This window comes from Aedes albopictus, chromosome 2 (assembly GCF_035046485.1).
Source record: "Aedes albopictus strain Foshan chromosome 2, AalbF5, whole genome shotgun sequence".
In the NCBI taxonomy this organism is placed as follows: domain Eukaryota; kingdom Metazoa; phylum Arthropoda; class Insecta; order Diptera; family Culicidae; genus Aedes; species Aedes albopictus.
In genome coordinates this window covers 396,201,045-396,222,212 of record NC_085137.1, presented here as the reverse complement: position 1 = coordinate 396,222,212, position 21,168 = coordinate 396,201,045, and the positions used below count along the sequence as shown (strand labels likewise).

Below are 21,168 nucleotides of genomic sequence, written 5' to 3'. Positions count from 1 at the left end.
TGAACACTCAATCAAAATTCATGAGAATCTATCTGTTCTACATGTCATCTGACATAAGCCTACCAAGTTATAATCCTCCCCGTGTACACTTCACTAATGACAGTACCTCTGTTAAATACGATCTGTCCATGAAACAAGCTATTCATGGAATACCAGATCAACTTCGATGTATATCTATTCCTCGCATTTTTAAAGAAAAGTACCAAAATGTCAATTCCTGTAAGAGATTCTTCACTGATGGGTCTCGCATAAATGGATCCACTGGTTTCGGTGTTTTCAATGAAAATTTCACCGCCTTCCGCAAACTTCAGGAACCTTGTTCGGTTTATGTTGCTGAGCTGGCAGCAATCAACTTCGCTTTGGGGATGATTTCCAACATGCCCGTAGACCATTTCTTCATCTTCTCGGATAGCCTTAGTTCGATTGAGGCACTCCGGTCGATGAAACCTGTTAAACATTCATCTTACTTTCTTACAAAAATAAGGGAGCAGATGGGTGCACTGGTCGAAAGATCATACAAGATTACCTTTGTATGGGTCCCCTCGCATTGCTCAATTTATGGCAATGAGAAGGCGGACTCTCTCGCAAAGGTGGGCGCACAGGAAGGTGAGATCTATGATAGAAGAATTTCACATGATGAATTTTTCCATTTTGTTCGCCAGAGTTCTCTTCAAAGTTGGCAAAATGATTGGCGAGATGGCCAGCTGGGACGGTGGTTACATTCCATTATTCCTAATGTTTCTTTGCGAGTGTGGTGGTATGGTCTGGATGTAAGTCGCAATTTCATTCGCGTGATGTCAAGACTTATGTCCAACCATTACTCGCTAGACGCGCATTTACACAGGGTTAACCTCGCGTTGAGCAATGTTTGTACTAAGTGCGGTTCCGGTTATGATGACATCGACCACGTAGTTTGGCAATGCCCGGATAATGACGCCTCCAGAGCGCTACTTTTGGATACCCTTGAGGCCCGAGGTAGACAACCCTTTGTTCTTGTGAGAGATGTGTTGGGGACCCGCGATGTCACATACATGGGATGTATTTTCGACTTTCTCCGCTCTGCTGGTATAAAAGTTTAATTTGCTTGTGTTTTCTTCTCCAGTTTTTTTTTCTCTGTTTTGTCCTCTTTGTGTTACCAAGCTGCTCCTGACCATCCGGAAGACCAAGTCCCACAACAAGTTGGTACCAACACCACAAGGCACCGAATACGCTAGTAAGATGCGATTCACCCCCGGATGACCAGCAGTGAAACCTTTGGCCCAATCCTTACCCTGTCCATCCCTCAAAATGTGACCTTCTAACCTCGAGCTGCCACGAGTACCCTGGCTACCACCCATTACTAACAGATATCATTAAAAAGTTATTACTCTGTATAATGTATACTATTAAGTACAAAGAAAGATCCTCGGCTCCGTAAAGCGTTATACGCGATTGAGCCCCAAATAAATGAACTAGATAAAAAAAAAAACTAACAAAGCAATAACAATGCGAAAACAACAACTGAATTTTGCTGATTAAATTTTAATTCCTATTTAGAAGTAATACAGAATAATTCTTGGAATAATTCAACTTAAATAAGGTTAATTGATACAGTTCTGACATAGTTTCTTGTTTTTTAATAACACTGCACGAATTTGATATTTTTTGCACTAAAATTTGCATTTATTCAATTACGCCTGAATTGATACCTTAGAATGCTAATTTCGCCCAATACTATGCGCCTCGAATCGATATCATTTTCAGAATCGCCTTTTACTTTTCGCCTTGTTTATGATTTTGACAGAATTTCGCCATTTGCTTTCGCCGTGTTTACGTTTTGATTTCAGTTTCGCCTTCTACTATCGTCGTGTTTACGTGTTGATTTCAGTTTCGCCTTTCACTTTCGTAAACAAAACACCAAACAAAACAAAGGAGTAGAAGGCGTAATTCTTGTTTTTGTTCGTTTGGAATAGAATGGGATTACGTCTTTCACCTCGTCTTTCACTCAATCAGTGATTTTCAATAGTTAGAAAAGTGATATCAAGGAAACTTTGTGAGCATTTTGAAGACAATTAAATCTAGCTGCTTTTCACTCCTGCAATTACTCAAATTGTGTACATTTTGTTGGTTACGGCTTTTTCGCTAATTATTACAAAAATATTGTTCGTGTAGTTGAAAATCGGAATTTTTGACACGCGAAAATCGATTTTTCTCCTAAACCGTGTGTCGGACGTACGTCGGGTATAGTGCGCTGGATATAGGGCCAGGTCCGCTGTCCAGCGCACTACGTCCGACGTTAGGTTTCACCTATAGATAGTAGAGTAAACATAGATCTGCGGACATCACTGAGTGAAATGTTTCAAGCGTGCGAATATATAGTGCGGTATAGTGCGCTGGATATAGGGCCAGGTCCGCTGTCCAGCGCACTACGTCCGACGTTAGGTTTCACCTATAGATAGTAGAGTAAACATAGATCTGCGGACATCACTGAGTGAAATGTTTCAAGCGTGCGAATAGTATTTTTCAGGAATGCGACTGTTGAATATGACGTCATGCGCTCCATTGTTGTTATTGGAATCGTGACGTCATGCTCGTTTGGATACAAATTTTGACAGTTCGTTTGGATACAACGGATTCATCATCGACGGATCTATGTTTTCTACTATCTATAGTTTCACCTACACTGAAATGAAAACTCCATTATTTTTTATGTGCGAATATCAGATAAAAGCGAATCGATTCAACAAATCTCTATTTTATATGCGGCATTTAGATTGTAAAATGTTTGTATTGATTATAATTATGATGCACATAATTTTCATATGTACTGCTATGAAATCTAAAACTAATGCATTTACATCCTATATTAATCGAATTAAAATTTTGAGTGTATCGATTGATAATTCAAAACATTCAGTAACGGAAAAATGGTGAAGCAAGAACGACTCTTGACGGCGACTGGAGTTAACAATCGATATTTTACCAGGACCTTCCGGTCGGATTGCTGCAGTTTTTTTGAAGGTAGCGTATTTTAATCTTTTTTCCTTATATTCTATGTATCGATACATAAATTGCGAGATTATTAGATTTTACCAGATCGAGCTAACGACGCGTCAAAGCTGGTCAAAGTGACCAAAAACGAACTTTCCCAAGTGTTTTCCGAATCTGGCCTAAACCTAAATGTAGACGAAATCTGCCGGATCTTTGTTCGAAGAAAAGATTCCGTAAGTATTCCTTCTTAGCGAATAAAGTAGTATTTGATTCTAATAAATGCTTTCTTTCAGGGTTTTCATATTATAAACTTTGTCCAAGTTGGAGGTGCTGGCAGATTGGCCTTGCAGCGACGTAAAATAGCAGCTCCAGTGATGCTCGCACCACCGTGATCTTCCGGGGAAAAGATTCCGGCCCGCAGAAGTCCGAGGTACCAGAAAACGGCACCTCGTTTGCAGAACACCAGCTCCGGAATTGTGCACGCCATCCACGGAAACAGCAGAAGCAAAAGTTTGACCGTATCTCTGACCGTATCCGATCGTCCACACCGAGTTGCTGTTTTGTTTGGCCCGGATCAACTGCTAACAGGAACATTGCTTTGGAATGATCCAAGCAAATACTTAACAATGTATAATTTAGAGTAACTAAATATATTCTTGTATATTTTAGCGTAAAAAATAATCTGATTTTTTTTATTTTTGGAAAATCACATGTAGTGTTTATTTGTGATCACACATAAAATTTAATAGGTTGACCTTTTAAATGAAATAGTACAGACCTTTGATATTTATTTGCATTGCATGTAGAAACTAAGAGCCGCCAGAAATCTGGTTTTATGTGCGAAGCTAATGAAAATCATGGGCAAAGCTTGATTGCAAAAATCTATGTGCGCGGCATATGCAAAATAGATGCGGATTATTTTTAGTGTAGCCCGGATAAAAATACAATAGAAAAACATAGGATTCTAATGTGACAGTACCATTGAAAACCATGCTCTCACAATAGAATTCAATGTTAAAATAACAATAGAAAAACAATAGAATCAAATGTTTCTAACAATATAATCAAATGTGAATGAGGATTTCACATTGAATTGTATAGGTTGTTAAGTATCGTAACAATACAAAAAAGGACTTTTTTCCATACATATTTTTTCGCAAAACATAAGATTCTAATGTAAATGAAATGTTGGTAATACTGATACGTGGTATCAAATATACAGAAGATTTTTATGTATTTGTATTGTTTTGAACAGTTAAATAAGCCGAAAACATACTGTTTTAAACTTTGATTTTACATTAGATTCAATGGTTTGGGCATGGTTTTCTAATGTGATACAGAAGATTCTTATGTTTTCGAATTGTTTCAAACAGTGAAATGCTCAGTAAACGTATTGTTTTGGGTAGTAATTTTATTTCTGGTTCCACATTTGATTCAATTGTATTGAAATTGTTTTCTATTGTGAAGCAGAACATACTGTTTGTACTGTTTTTACATTGAATTCAATTGTGTGGGTATTGTTTTCTATTTTGATACAGAAGATTCTTATGTTTTCGAATTGTTTCAAACAGTGAATCGAACGGTAAACGTATTGTTCTGAGTAGTGATTTCACTACTGGTTCCACAATTGATTCAATGGTGTGGGAATTGTTTTCTATCGTAATACAGAAGATTCTTATGTTTTTAAGTTGTTCTAAACAGTGAAATGTACGGTAAACATGTTGCTTTGAGCAGTGACTTTATTACTGGCTCCACGTTAGATTCAATTGTTTTGGAATTGTTGTTTATTGTGATGCAGAACATACTGTTTTGCACTATATTTACATTAAATCGAATGGTTTGGAAATTGTCAAGGAAATTGTTTTCTATTGCGAAACAGAAAATTCTAACTGCAACCTCTAAGCAAGCCTCTAAGTTTAACTTAACAAAAAATATAAACTGCTTGAGCAAATCCTGAATGAAGCGAAATTGAACTATTATTATGCATTTGGACTAGAAGCTTGTATATTTTAAGCTACATTTCAAAAACAGATCGAACAATTATCAAATATTTGGATCTCTCATGTAGTAAATAGAGTAATGTCTAATTGCATTGATGGTTGAAGCGTTGGCTCCCATGCCCCACAGCCAGATAACTGGGTTTAGCAGACTAAGCATTATATGTGGCAACACTATAAGCGGCATGATGGAACCGTGCCGAAGCGCGCTAAGTGTTATTAGACCACTAATGTAGTTGCATTTAGTGGGTGATGAGGTACAAAAGTAACATTACAGCGTGCTTAACCTTCATTGTAGCACTTAAAAATACTCGATGTAGTATACTTGAACCTATACTTGAAGATCGTTCGAAGTGTTAAAATGCAAAATATTGCATAGATTAGGTTCGTTAAATGTTGACTATACACAAGCTTCTATATAGTTTTAATAGTTCTTCAAATATTTGGATCGCTCATTTTGTAGTTCAAATAACATCTGATTGCATTGATGGTCGAAATTTAGGCTCCCATGCCCCCAGCCAGATAACTGGGTTTAGCAGACTAAGCATTATATGTGGCAACACTATAAGCGGCATGATGGAACCGTGCCGAAGCGCGCTAAGTGTTATTAGTCCACTAATGTAGCTGCATTTAGTGGGTGATGAGGTACAAATGTAACATTACAGCGTGTTTCACCATTATTGCAGCACTTAAAGACATTTGATGAACTACAGCTTGTGGAATACAACATACAATATAGAATTTGATTCAAACGCATGCATGTATTCCAGGTTTAAAGAGCGAACCTATATTAAAAGAACTTACAAAGCTACCAAATGCAAAAGATGGCTCTACGGCTCAAAAGAGTTTGATGATAAAACTCTGCGATAAAACTATTGCAGTCAAATTAAAGGAATGGAAAAAATCAGAATTTTTACAATAAGTCCATTATACTATTTGTCCCTCATGCAGATCTTGCTTAGATCGGCATTCAGCATCCGGCCGTACTCTTCGCAGTGCACCTTGCCCTCGCCCTCTTCTCTCCGCAGGATCCAATCCAGATCGTGCGCATTCATCGGAACAAGCTTTGGGTTGATTGCTTATGCACCGGCTTGACGTCCTTGTGACTGTTGAGGAATGAGAAGGGGTGATTAATAACGATACGTGGGTTCAAATATACCTTAGAATTTTATGTACAGTCGGCGTTCGTTGGGGGTTCATGAGATGGGCTGCCTGGATGGTTAGATGTTCGCTGGTTGGGGCAAAGCCCAACTAAAAAGTACTGTCGATGTCAAAATTGAAGGCGCTGTCGCATCGCAGGTCCTGTATACAGAACGTTTGGGCAAGTATGTAAAGTCAATAATCAATAAATAATTTTTGAATGCCAGTATTTTCACTATGCGTTCATACTTTCTGGGGAGGTCTTTAAATAAGCAAACCATTCGTAGCATCCATAAGCAAAAGCTTGCAACTTTTTCTTGCTATATTTCCATTTTTTTTCAATATTTTCTTTTAATATTTAAATAAGCCCTTCTCAAATGTTATTTTAGAAAATTGTTAAAAAATCTTAAAAATAGGTCAGAAACTACTAGTTTAGATGATTTTATTATATAATAAAAAAGGTCGAACCAACCCTGTGAATTTGTCTGTGAAAGTGTGATTCGCTACCAACCCTGCCCTGCCAACTCAACTTTCTGCAAAAGTGCAAACAAAACACATACAAACCTGTTGAAATGCCGCTACTCTTTATTATTATCGTCGCACCACCAAATCGAAGTCGTCGCTAGAAGCACATGCGAAGTTGCAGCTGCGAAGTAAATTTGAATCTATTTTTTCTGTTGCGCATTGTTGAAGGTTATAACTTTTTAGTCGGGCTCCCTACTGTATCACAACACAACCATACCTCTCTAAATAAACGCAACCTGAATTCGACCCTGGGCCTGTCTGTGTTTCATTTCCTCATTCGTGCAGTTTTCGTGCTATGAGCTGCTCTTGGTGTGGCGGCTCGACCATCCTTCACTTTTTCCCCAGACGTCAAGCGATCAACAGTCGCCTCCACCTCGCGGAGATCATAAGGAGAAACATTTTTAGTGGTCCTTCGAACCGGATTGGGGCTCGGCCTCAGGTAATTTTATTAAATATTTACTTTTATATTTGTTTTCAGATTTTCAGATAACTTGATTTGCAATGTTTCGGCACAAGGGTCGAAACAAATTGATATTAAATGTGGCTAACATGTGGGTTAGCAAAAAATTTAGTTTCATTCGGCGCATGGGTCGATAAAACAAAATGGCTGACATCGATCGGCATACGGAATTGAGAAGCTTTTTTCGGCTTAACAAATCACCAACATATAAACATTCAATGTGGCTAACATGTGGGTTAGCGAATACTTTTGGTTCTTTCGGCGCATGGGTCGATTAAACAAAATGGGTTAAAAACGCATCGGCATACGGATATGAGAGGCTTGTTTTTGTTAAGCAATTGACCAATTTTTAGGTTAGTAAAATACAACCTCGACGCTTGGTTCGACACGGAAGAGTGATGTAATATAGTTGCCGGTGTTTGGAAGTGAATTCATAAGACGCGTGGGTCGATGGCTGACATGTTGGTTGGCAGAAATTTAAAATGGCCGATGAGCATGAACTTGGAACATGGAGACATGAGAGACTACCGTATGGAAATAGTCATCAATTTTTCAAAATGGCGCACATTACTTGTACAAAGCAAATGTTCGTAAATCATTGATAATAATAATTACATGAATTATTACTTATCATATCACCTGTTAGTAAAAAAGCTCAAAGACAATCCTAAAGTTGAAGACTGAGATCCATGCGAGAGAATTTTACATATTTACCGATTCACAGGTACAAAATGTCAGACGACGAGAACCAACGAGACGACGTCGAAGGCGAACCTTCCAGTCCCGCAAGTCCAGTCGTGTACGTTGTGCAAACGGATTACGACCGTATCGCCGTGCAACGAAATCATGCCGTATCAAGAATAAACGGTATCATCAATACAATGACCAACTTTCAAGCTGATCGATTGGCCCTTGAAACTCGACGGGATATGCTCAAGGAGTGCTACAAGGCGTACAATCTTGCACAAAGTACATTGGAACAGTGGAATCCCGATGAAAGCACCAGCCGCGAGGAAGTGGAAGTCTACTACGTCAACGGACTTACTACCTTCGAAAAGGCCATTGCAGCCAAAACCCGAGAGGAGACTATGGGTAGTACTGTCAACAAGGATGGCGTGAGGCTACCAGCCATCGATCTTCCTGTATTCTCGGGCCACGGTGAAAACTGGTTGGAGTGGTTCGACAAATTCAACACGCTAATTCACCGCCGCGCATCGTTGGCCGTGGTACAAAAGTTCGAGTACCTGAAGCTTTCTCTACGTGGCGCGGCCTTAGGATTGATTGACTCTTTGCCAACCACTGAAGGCAATTATTCCATTGCATACGAAATGATCGAACGACGATACAACAACCCAAAACTTCTGGTTCAAAACCATACGAGGGAGCTTTTTGAGCTGAAGCCGGTCGAAGTCGAGTCGGCGGCTGCACTGAGGAATTTATTCGATTCCGCAAGAAAGCATCTCCGCTGTCTCGAGAATCTCAAGCAGCCGGTGATGTCATGGGATGCTATGCTAATCTACCTGATGGCCAATAAACTGGATTCTACCACTCGGAGGGAATGGGAATCTGTAGCATCAGGCACAACTCCGCCACTGTACAAGTAATTGGAAAACTTCGTGTCCGAAAGGTGCCAAGTGTTGGACGCAATGCCCTTGAAGCGCAAATCCTCGGCTGATTCTCCAACAACACAACCCACAAGAAGTTTAAGACAGAAGTCAAGGCGTTCACCATCACGAAGACACCGACCTCACAAAGATGCAGTTGTTGTGGCGCATACCATTTCGTCGGTAGCTGCAATCAATACAGAGCCAAGTCTGTCGAAGAAAAGATCAGAATCATCAAAAAGGCTTCATTGTGCTACAACTGCCTCAGATCAGGCCACAATGCTGAGCAATGCCGAAGCAGGAACTGTATGAAGTGCGACCGTAAACACCACACGTCGATCCACCGTGAAAGACAGGCACCCGCAACTACAGAATACGAGCACCCCAGGGTCGGAAAACGTGAGTAATTATGAATTGAAATCAATCAATGGTTTATAATATTGAATTTGAGACAATAAACTTTGTTACAGAATTTCACGGAAAGAGTAATCAATTAAGCTACACAATCCTGCCTACCGCCTCTGTGCTGGTCGTCGCCAATAGTGGCGTTTTGATTGCAAGTCGTGTATTACTTGATTCTGGATCGCAATGCAATTTTGCTACCAAATCATTCATACGCCGAGTGGGAATCACAACGAAGCAAGTTAATTGCCAAGTAGCAGGATTCGGTAATTTCTTACAACCCATTCACGAGGGGGCCACCGTGTCATTCAAGTCTCGCACAAGCAACTACCGTAAAAGTGTGTCAGTACTAGTAACAGATAGCATCACCGGATTGTTGCCACCGAACGATGTAAACGTAGACGAGTGGAACATTGCAGAGGTGAACCTCGCGGATCCGGAATTTCACCTAAGCCGACCAGTAGATATGCTACTTGGAACCCCAGTGCTGTTCGACATCCTACGAAGTGGAAACAGCAAACTAGGTGAAGACTTGCCGTTCATGCAGAACACAGAGCTAGGATGGATCATAGGAGGAAATGTAAAACGAATGGAGAACCTAACTGTGACTCTATTCATGAACGAAAACGTCAACAACTACTTGTGTCGTGATTGGACAGACGAGGAAACCCTCTGTGAACAGTATTTTGTGGAAACAACATCGCGTACCCAAAGCGGAAGATTCAGTGTCAGATTGCCTCTCAAAGCAACTGTTTCTGAACTTGGCGAATCAAAAACAATGGCGCTGGACAAATTTTTAAGGTTGGAGAAACGGCTAGAAAGGGACCCTGAGCTACAGAAGGAGTACGTAGCCTTCATGGCTGATTATCTTCGATTGGGTCATATGGAAAAAATTGACGGTAGACAGACGTTTAAAGAGGGGCCGAGGTTTTATTTTCCACATCATGCAGTGCTTCGACCGGAAAGCAGCACTACCAAACTGAGGACAGTCTTCAGTGGGTCGGCTACAACATCTAGTGGGTTGTCCTTGAATGATGTGTTAATGACAGGACCTTCACTACAACAGGACATCTTCAACATTCTTCTGCGATTTCGGTGCCATCGATATGTGTTGACGGCTGATATCAAAAAAATGTTTCGGCAAATAGAAGTACAAGAACAAGACCGTCAATTACAGCTGATACTATGGCGGTTTTCTCCAGACGAGCCAGTAAACACCTACCGGCTCAACACCGTCACGTACGGTACATGTTCAGCTCCTTTTCTTGCAGCACGTTGTCTCAAACAGCTGTCGTTGGATTTCGAAGATGAGTATCTGGAGACCTGTCGAGTAATAAGAATGGATTTTTACATGGACGACGCGTTAACTGGTCACGATCAAATAGAACGCCTAGTGGAAGTAAAGGAACAACTCACAACAATTTTGAGCAGTGCGGGATTTGAGCTTCACAAATGGAAGTCAAATGAACCCAGTTTGGCAGGTGACGATGATGGATCAGATTCGGTGAAAATTTTGGGATTGCGTTGGGATACCCAGGCAGACAAATTCAGCTTCGACAACGACGTCAATGCACAAGCTGGAGTTACCAAACGAAACATCTTATCGGAAGTCCAAAAAATCTATGATCCGCTTGGAATTTTAAGCCCAATTGTCGTCCATGGAAAGTTGGTAATGCAAAACATATGGTCCACCAAACTGGAGTGGGACGAGCCTTTGCCGGAGCAGGTTGCGGAAGAATGGAAGTGGTTCTGTGAACAAATAGCTGACCTACATACCATAAGATTCGCTAGGCACGTTGCCACCTCCGATGGTCCAATAGAGCTTCACGGATTCTCAGACGCGGCGAAACGAGCCTACGGTGCAGTAGTGTATGTACGGACAGTAGTGAATGGTAAAGTACACGTGAATCTACTATGCGCCAAATCACGTATTGCTCCAACTGCGGAGCACAGCAAAAAGGAAGATTCCACGATTCCCAGAATGGAGCTGCGAGCTGCTTCTTTGCTGGTGGAGTTAATGAAAAAGGTAAAGGAAACGGTTAATTTGGTTGTTCAAGGGGCTTACTATTGGACGGATTCGACGGTCGTTTTGGATTGGATTTCGCAACCTCACAAGCGCTGGCCAACTTTTGTTCGTAATCGAGTCATCAAGATCAACGAAACGTCATCGTTTAGCGACTGGCATCATGTTCGATCCAAAGAAAATCCGGCAGATTTAATTTCCAGGGGCACTTCCGCAAAGAAATTGGCAGACTCTGCAATTTGGTGGACTGGCCCGAAATTTCTGATGGATCCTGCACAACCGTGGGAGCAGACAAAGGTAAGAAATTTTTTGACGATTGTTGATCAAGAATCCGAAGAGGTGATAGATGAACGAGATTACGATGTGCTGGAACGATACTCGAGTTTCGGTAAACTTCAAAGAGTCATGGCATACTGTTTACGATTCAAGCGAAACTGTTTAAACGATAAAGCGGATCGAATCGTAGGACATCTCACACTAGCAGAGTTGAAGCAAGCGCACAATCAAGTAATAAGGATGGTTCAGCAACAATATTTTTCGAAAGAAGTAAATCAATTGACCTTGGGAAAACCCATAAACGCATCCAGCAGCTTGATTACGATGAAGCCATTCTTGGATAGCGATGGGCTACTTCGACTTGGTGGTAGATTGCAAGCGTCAGCAGCGGATTTCAACCAACAGCATCCTGTCATCCTACCGAACAAATGTAACGTGACATGGTTAATAGCAGTGCAGCATCATCACGCCAATTTGCACGTAGGGCCACAAGGTCTGCTATATGCGCTCAGGCTGAAGTATTGGCCGATCCATGGTAGAAGTCTAACTCGCAAAGTTGTCCACAAATGTATTGCTTGTTTCCGGAACAGTCCGAAGACGATGAGCCAGATCATGGGCCAGATGCCAGACGTCAGAGTAACTCCTGGGAGACCGTTTCAAACATGCGGAGTTGATTTTGGAGGTCCTTTCACGATAAAGGAGAATTTTGTCCGAACCAAAAAGACCTTGAAAGTATATGTGGCATTGTTTATTTGTCTACGGACGCGAGCAGTGCATTTGGAGCTCGTTAACAGCCTATCGAGTGCGTCATTCATAGCAGCATTAAGAAGGTTCACAAGTCAGCGAGGACGATGCAACGCAATTTATTGCGACAATGCCACCAACTTTGTTGGTTCTAAAAATGAGATTAAGGCCATTGCCACCACTTTTGAGCAACAAGTGGAACCGGAGATACGAGACTTCTGCACAATGGAAGAAATAGATTGGAAGTTTATCCCACCTCGCTCTCCAAATTTTGGAGGAATATGGGAAGCGGGCATCAAGAGTGTAAAGCAACACATGAAGAGAGTCCTCGGATGTTCTATACCCACATACGAGGAAATGCTCACACTTCTGAAGCAAATAGAGGGATGCTTGAACTCTAGGCCTATTTCCCCGTTATCCGCTGATCCGCGTGATCCTCTTCCATTGACTCCGGCGCATTTTCTTATTGGAGGACCGATCATTGCACTTCCTGATGTAGACGTCGCCGAAACATCTTCTAGCAGGCTAACCCGCTTAGAAGAGGTTCAGAAGAATCTTCAGCAATTTTGGAAGAGATGGAAGAACGAGTATTTGAACCACCTGCAGCAGAGAAGTAAAAAATTGTCTTCAGTTCATCCAGATTTGCTTGTTGGTCAACTATGCTTGGTCAAGGATGACAACCTGCCTTCGTGTTCGTGGATCACTGGCCGTGTTATAAAGGTCCATCCTGGACCGGATGGCCACGTCCGAGTGGCTACTCTGCATACAGCTAAGGGTGAAATTAAGAGGTCCATTAGTAAGTTATGTATTTTGCCATTGGACGAATAAGGGGGTGGGGAGTATGTTGAAGGTTATAACTTTTTAGTCGGGCTCCCTACACTAAAAATAATCCGCATCTATTTTGCATATGCCGCGCACATAGATTTTTGCAATCAAGCTTTGCCCATGATTTTCATTAGCTTCGCACATAAAACCAGATTTCTGGCGGCTCTTAGTTTCTACATGCAATGCAAATAAATATCAAAGGTCTGTACTATTTCATTTAAAAGGTCAACCTATTAAATTTTATGTGTGATCACAAATAAACACTACATGTGATTTTCCAAAAATAAAAAAAATCAGATTATTTTTTACGCTAAAATATACAAGAATATATTTAGTTACTCTAAATTATACATTGTTAAGTATTTGCTTGGATCATTCCAAAGCAATGTTCCTGTTAGCAGTTGATCCGGGCCAAACAAAACAGCAACTCGGTGTGGACGATCGGATACGGTCAGAGATACGGTCAAACTTTTGCTTCTGCTGTTTCCGTGGATGGCGTGCACAATTCCGGAGCTGGTGTTCTGCAAACGAGGTGCCGTTTTCTGGTACCTCGGACTTCTGCGGGCCGGAATCTTTTCCCCGGAAGATCACGGTGGTGCGAGCATCACTGGAGCTGCTATTTTACGTCGCTGCAAGGCCAATCTGCCAGCACCTCCAACTTGGACAAAGTTTATAATATGAAAACCCTGAAAGAAAGCATTTATTAGAATCAAATACTACTTTATTCGCTAAGAAGGAATACTTACGGAATCTTTTCTTCGAACAAAGATCCGGCAGATTTCGTCTACATTTAGGTTTAGGCCAGATTCGGAAAACACTTGGGAAAGTTCGTTTTTGGTCACTTTGACCAGCTTTGACGCGTCGTTAGCTCGATCTGGTAAAATCTAATAATCTCGCAATTTATGTATCGATACATAGAATATAAGGAAAAAAGATTAAAATACGCTACCTTCAAAAAAACTGCAGCAATCCGACCGGAAGGTCCTGGTAAAATATCGATTGTTAACTCCAGTCGCCGTCAAGAGTCGTTCTTGCTTCACCATTTTTCCGTTACTGAATGTTTTGAATTATCAATCGATACACTCAAAATTTTAATTCGATTAATATAGGATGTAAATGCATTAGTTTTAGATTTCATAGCAGTACATATGAAAATTATGTGCATCATAATTATAATCAATACAAACATTTTACAATCTAAATGCCGCATATAAAATAGAGATTTGTTGAATCGATTCGCTTTTATCTGATATTCGCACATAAAAAATAATGGAGTTTTCATTTCAGTGTACTGTATCACAACACAACCATACCTCTCTAAATAAACGCAACCTGAATTCGACCCTGGGCCTGTCTGTGTTTCATTTCCTCATTCGTGCAGTTTTCGTGCTATGAGCTGCTCTTGGTGTGGCGGCTCGACCATCCTTCACTTTTTCCCCAGACGTCAAGCGATCAACAGTCGCCTCCACCTCGCGGAGATCATAAGGAGAAACACGCATCATTAAGCTAATTAAGAGCAACAATATGCACTAATCCAAATTGAGTTGCGACATTTCTAAGTGGGTTAAAAATCAATTTTCGCACGTTCGGTCACTTCGTATTTTGACCAAAAGCATAATACATCAACGAACCTAACCTCAAAATGACTGACAATTCTCAGGTCATTTTGACAGATGTAACATGAGCATGAAAAGGACGGCAACAAGATCGATATAGTAGAGTACATGATCCGTCTTTTTCGTGCATGCGTGTGGTCTGTCAAAATGACCTGAGAATTGTCAAACATTTCCATGGCTCGCTTTGTTGGTGTAATGAAGAACTGTTGAATGAAGTAGCCAAGGATTTAGCACTGCACCACACACACTATTTACTACCGTGCGGAAAATTTATGCAGTTGAGCGTGAATTTTCCACATTTTTCCGCACACGAAACTGCTTTTCGATTTTTTTTACCGCCGACGACCGAGCTGATTTCAACTAGTAATCCTACATTATAGAGATCTGCGGATTCGGCCATTGTGAGCCAATCGTGCAGAGAGAACTGTCAAAGTGTGAGCCAAATGAACATGCTTATCGTTCGTAGGAAGGCGTCGTTTGAACGGTATTGCAATCGGAACTAAATAAATCAAAATTATTTATTTTTAATATCAAGATATTGGCGGCATATGTATGTTTAGTAAAAAGATAAAAAAATAATTATTTCTGCTTTCAAAAGCTCATGCTTAGAGCAACATTAACGGCGGCTACTATTCGAGCAACCCACGCAGCGCTACCTTTTTGACTTAACCACCCTCTTCCACACCGGTAGCAATCAAATTAGTCACCCTGATTCGTATCGGGAGGGCTGTCATATTCCCATAGAATTTTTAGCAGCGCAACTGTCCCGCTACTATATTGTTCGTGCAGTTGAAAATCGGATTTTTTGACACGCGAAAATCTGTTTTTCTCCTCAAACGTGTGTCGGGCGTACGTCGGGCACAGTGCGCTGGATAGAGGGCCAGGTCCGCTGTCCAGCGCACTATGTCCGACGTTAGGTTTCACGTATGGATTTTGAGAAAATTCGATTGTCGGGTGTGGGGAATCTTCGGGTTTCAACCGCGACGACAATATTTGGTCACCCACCCATAGCGCTACTATTTTGCGAGCGCATCCAGCAGCGACCGGTAAAGTTTGCTGCAATGATGGAGGGCTGCCAAACGGGGTATAGAAGCGCACCGTTAAAGGTGCTCTTATGACGACACTTTTGTTTCTGAACTTGTCGAAAAAACTTCCATTGCTGCTTCTTGCTTCACTTCTGCCGATATGATTAGCGTAACACTTTTGCAATGAATTCAGATTTCTTCGATTGCTCCGCTATTTCAACAAAATTTTGAAAAAAAAAAATTCTACCATTATTAGAAAATGTAAACAAAACAACTTGAACCACGACGAAGTCACGCACAAAGTTTGAACATCTAGCTTTGTAGCAAGTGTTGGCAGCTGTTGTAAACAAAACAAACAGCGTTGCCGAATCGACGTATGTAACTTCCGCTCATCTCTATGTAGAGGATTTCTAGTTAACAGCCTCTTGTTCTAAAATTATTCTTATTTTTTCCGTGCACTAAGTATGACAGCTGTCAAAACCGAAAACGTCACTCCAAGTTTTAGTACATACTCTCTCGCCGGTTCTCCCTCTCTCAGAATTTAATCTCAGGCAGGGTCGCCAGGTCAATTTTTGACAAATCTGGATGATTTAGGAATTTTTGTCTGGAAAAGTCTGGATCGTGTAAAAAACCCTACAAATTCCAGGAAAAACCTTACAAATTCCGAGAAAAACCTTACAAATCCCGAAAACAAATGTCTGGATCTTCCAGATTTTTGCAAAATGAGACCTCAAAAATCTGGATAAATCCAGATAAATCTGGAAGGTTGGCAACGCTGATCTCAGGTTCTAAAAATTATCGTCTTCCTCTCTCTCTAGGTACCAATCCGCACCGACCACCTTGTAGAGCAAATGAAACGGAACAAGCGTGTTCGCGAAAAGTTCACCGGTGTGCGAGCGGGACGAGCATACCCTCCAACGAGCGGTGGCCTTCAAACCGTTGGCGAGCGAGTCGACCTGGCGAGAGAAAACCGGATTCCGACCGCAACTCGACTCGCGACTCGCAACTCGGCTACAACCAGCGCAGCCATCCGGCGTTCATTCTCTTTGGATTGTGCCCTCCGTACGGTTAGGAAGCTCGCTGCCTTTGTGCGCCCTCGATTTGTGTGTGTATAAGAAAAAAAGAATCCCCGCAGAAAATGTCTGGAAAGAAGGCCGATCCCTACGGTTTCGCCAAGGATTTCCTGGCCGGTGGTATCTCCGCTGCCGTTTCCAAGACTGCCGTGGCCCCGATTGAGCGCGTCAAGCTGCTGCTCCAGGTGCAGGCTGCCTCCAAGCAGATTGCCGCCGACAAGCAGTACAAAGGTAAGAAGTTCCGTTTTTTTTTCCCCGATTCTCGCTAGTGTGTCTGGCTGACTGGTGACTGCCTGCGTGTGTCTCTCTACCGCCTCGTCAAGGCCCCGAGTCGAACATGGCTGCCGCCATCTTTCTTTTTATTAATATGCGCGATTTTTTTTATTTTTGCAAATTCGGTGGTTCCCGACGTCGGTGGCCGGAGTGAATTGGGATTTCTGGATTTTTTTTTCTCGAGAAATTGGTGATGAATGGACATGGGACCCGTGTGGTGCACTAGGGTGGGGTTGATTAGATAACGGTGTGCGGAGTTTAGTGGTTTCACGTGACGACGGGGGTGAAAAATGTAGGGGTTATGTAACAGTCAGTGCCTACTGCGGTGTGAAGTTCTCAAGAATCGGTAGGGGTTGTTCCTTCGGTCCCGGTGGATTACAATCCGATAAGAGTAGTGGAATTTTTTGTTTAGGATTTAGATATCGGTATTTTGGAAAACCGTTATATTTTACTCTTAGCTTGAATTTAGATTAAAGTACTGGAGCAATGTGAGCTAAGTTAGTTAATTAAATCAAGTTTTCTTCTAAATTTTTAAAATTTCTTAGATGTTTTGTGTTTATCTGTATAAAAGTAATACCTTCTATTTAATTTGAAAAAGTAGGATATTTCGCAGATAACTTAAGTCAACAGTTCAATTCAGCATAAATGTTTTGTTTTGCAATTTATCAAACATTAGATAACAATCACTGTTTATATAATACTCAAAGATACAGTGCCTAAGAATATACTTTAAATATGTTAAGTTCACAGTGGAAAAGAATTTAGATTGAGTAGCACTAGCTCACTAAACTTGAGATTGGAACAGTAGGATAAAATTATTTTCATGATTATTAAAAAAAAAGTTTTGAAGCAGGTTCGTCCAAGCATTTGCTCCACGGAAAAGTATCTGGCAATTCGGACAGTTCCTAAAAATCATCTCAACCTTGATTCATGATCCGTTGACTTGAAAACTACTTAAATTGAATCTGCCTGGAGAATTAGAATGTTTTAAAAAAATAGTCCTTAAAATAGGTTGTCTGTATTATCATTATCCATTTTATAACGGTAATGCACAAATGCGGGGCTCATTGTAAGTGAATGTGACTTCTAAACGGACGTGCAATACTATACATATGTTGAGCTCTAAGAGTGATGAATTTGCTTTCCGGTCGATCCAGAATCTTTACGTAATTGGCCGTAATCGCTTCACATGAAGATAAACGAATGCCGAATTGATCAAAAAGGCGTTCCCAGAATATTAAGCCGAAGAGCAGGCTGTGTTAGAGTTGGGTTCAGTAAATCAATTACCATAAACATTGTGTAACAATGATTGCTGGAATCTGCATTTGTCTTGACAATATCACACTGCAACACGGGATTGTCACAAGTTTAGCAGAACATGACAAAGATCATGCATGCGAACAGGTTTTGATCTTTGCATTGCGACGTGCGAGACGTGCTTTTGGGTTTGTAAACGTTGCTGTGTTGTTGGGAAACTTCCATAAAATTGTTTTAGTTGGTCTTTATAAGTCCTAACTAAAAATTAAAGTAGGTACGCACCTTTTGTTTTGTCACTGATAAAAATTTCCGAGATTATCTCACAATCTGTACAAAATTAGGACAAATGATTGCTGGCACGCCTTCTCCAAGGATGGAATCATTCATTTGCAAAAAGTTACATATCGTAATCTGGGGGGAAGTTGATCACTTTTCATCTATTCTTTTCAATAAAATCAGGAACAATGCATATGATTCTCAACAAATATATTTAAAACATGTACTGAATGGACCTGTATCAAGTAGCGAAAACGAAATTCTTACAAGAAACTGCTTCGTTTTGCAAAAAATGTTCAAGTGGTCAAATTTGAAAACTTTCAATCCGGGATGAAGTTAATCAACCAACGACATAGCATTCTAAGATTGGAAGATTATGGAACAAACAAAATTAGATAATCTGAATCTGAATAAGTTTTTGAAATTCTTGCAACTGATGTATTTTGTAAGTTTAGTGAGTTACATAATGACACACATTTAACGTCTTAAGGTAGGCAACTTATTTAAAAATTGTCTCGCAAAAATATGCTATGTTCAATAAGCCTACCATAAATTAATAAAAGTGATTTGTGAGTCGTTTGATATATAAGGCCTTGATGGAAAACTATTTAAAACAACTGATATAAAAACCTTCAAAAATTCTTCAATTATATTCACATACCTAATTGATTTACGTTGAAAGTTCTTCCATTGAATCAGAATTGTAGCATCCCCAGCGGTTGAAAGGCATGGATCCAGTAGTGATCAACTTCACTCCGGTGATCAACTATCCCCCAGATTACGGTTCGTTTGCTGTTAAGTCGGTTCAGAAATATCTTACCTTAAATACAATGTATAGTGTTAAGACTTCTTCGTATTTTGTTTTACATAAGCCTGTACCTAACGACGATGTACTGGCGTAGCGTTAATTAGTCAAGTCGTCAGAATGACGCAAACGCAGTTCTCCACGGTGGCATCAATGTAATTCGACAATGATTTTTCATAAGGGCCTAACTGACTTCGATTTCTCTTCGTCGACTCTCTCTTTCGCTTATAACTTGACCAAAACAAACAAAATCATTATTCTTTTTGTTTCTATAGCAACATGTAGTCGTATTCTTCGCATTTCAACCAAAAAATCTTTGGAAAACTCAATACACATTCTGTGATAACAAAAAGAGAGGATCGTTAAAGAGAACTCGAAAATGTCAGTTAGGCCCAAATGAAAAATCAGTGTCGAATTGTTCATCGCGTGGAGAACGCTCTCATGACTAGGAAATGCGTGTGCGGCCTTTATGTTAATCGATAAACTTTCAAATGTAACTACAAGGTAGAAGTTCTCCATTCACAGATTTTGATAGCGTGCTTTTGAACTGAGACAGCAGTAAGTAAATGAAACTGCAAGTGAATGATCCTATCCCTGGCCGTCTCTGTCGGGTTCTTTTGCGTCTTTTTTATGCGACAGTTTTATTCACTAGCTCTTCGGTCATGCCATTCTGTAATGAGTCTCTGGATCTGCAAAAGAGCTCTTGCTAGAGCTACCACCTTCCTTCCTGCTCCAGAACTAAAGCAATTTGCCCCGAACAGCAACAGCACTCTGAACTGGGGTTGCCGAATGCTTTGTTCCACAATTTCACTACCGGATAGTGGGTGTCAGATGGATCACACACATATTCATTTGAAACCGTCTGGGTAAACATTCTCAGAAAGTATTGTTGTGTCTGAAAACTTCAGGGCATGCGTCGTCGGAAACTTTTGAAATTGCTAAGATATTGTTATGTAAGTTTTTTAAGCGTAGTATGTGACGACGGCAAGTAAATTTTCAGTTGGAAGATCATCTAGAAGATCTTAATTAGGATGATTTTTTTTTTGCTGGGATTCATGGAGACAATTTTGGTGAAACTTGCCACAATTTCTGATATCACTAGTTACTCATAACAGGTGGTAAATCTGTGGGTAGATCACATTTTTGTGGCGTGTTACTACGTAAGATCCGCCAAACTAAAGCCTAGTAGGGTATGTGTGCCATCAGTAATCTCATGTTCCCATTTTCATCCTATTCGAAAACAAGCGATTACGGCACCGATTGACTCCGTTCTTTTTGTTTTCATGGGTCAGGGTGGCCACCCAGTCGGGAATTTCGGGAAAACCGGGAAAAGCTCGGGAATTCGAAACCACCGGGAAAAAGTCGGGAAAACCTCGGGAATTGTTGCTAGTCACCGGGAATTTCCAAGATTCTAAAATTTGTACAATCTCCAGAAGCATAAGTACGGGAATCTGTGGGATACGAAACTGTTGAACTATATAACATAGTGGATGAAATGGCGTAAAATCCATTCTTAGATTTATTATTATTATCTTGTCGTCGAGTCATGACAATTAAAGTTAATCAAAATGAAGTTGCCTAACATCACAATTTGAACAATTTCAAAGATACGTATTTTGAAGAACATTCTATTCTGGTGGAAAGACTGGTTGAAACACATTCAAATATTTATAGATCCATATCCCAAGTAACCACAAGCATTATATCATAACATTAATTCAACCGCATTTAAGTAAAGCTAATGCAAGATAACTTCTATTCAACATCTGTCAAGTGATAAAGCATTAAACCTACATTATGAATGCATTGAAGCATTAAGGGTTTTTGACAGTTCAATATAGTTCTAAAGTGGCGTTGTTTAATGCTTCATTGCATTG

The 21,168-nt window shown here is 40.6% G+C and overlaps 2 protein-coding genes across 2 annotated transcripts in view; both read left to right on the top strand.

Moving 5' to 3' along the window:
- Positions 1 to 21,168, top strand: part of LOC109414878 (DAZ-associated protein 2) — a 353,216-nt gene that overhangs the window by 230,982 nt on the left and 101,066 nt on the right. The window lies entirely within an intron of this gene.
- LOC109413463 (ADP,ATP carrier protein 1) overlaps positions 16,549 to 21,168 on the top strand; it is a 37,186-nt gene continuing 32,566 nt past the window's right edge. Inside the window, exon 1 of the mRNA XM_019687138.3 lies at positions 16,549 to 16,911. Within this exon, the coding sequence (XP_019542683.1) occupies positions 16,746 to 16,911 (166 nt within the window). The 5' untranslated portion in view covers positions 16,549 to 16,745. The remainder of the gene's footprint in view (positions 16,912 to 21,168) is intronic.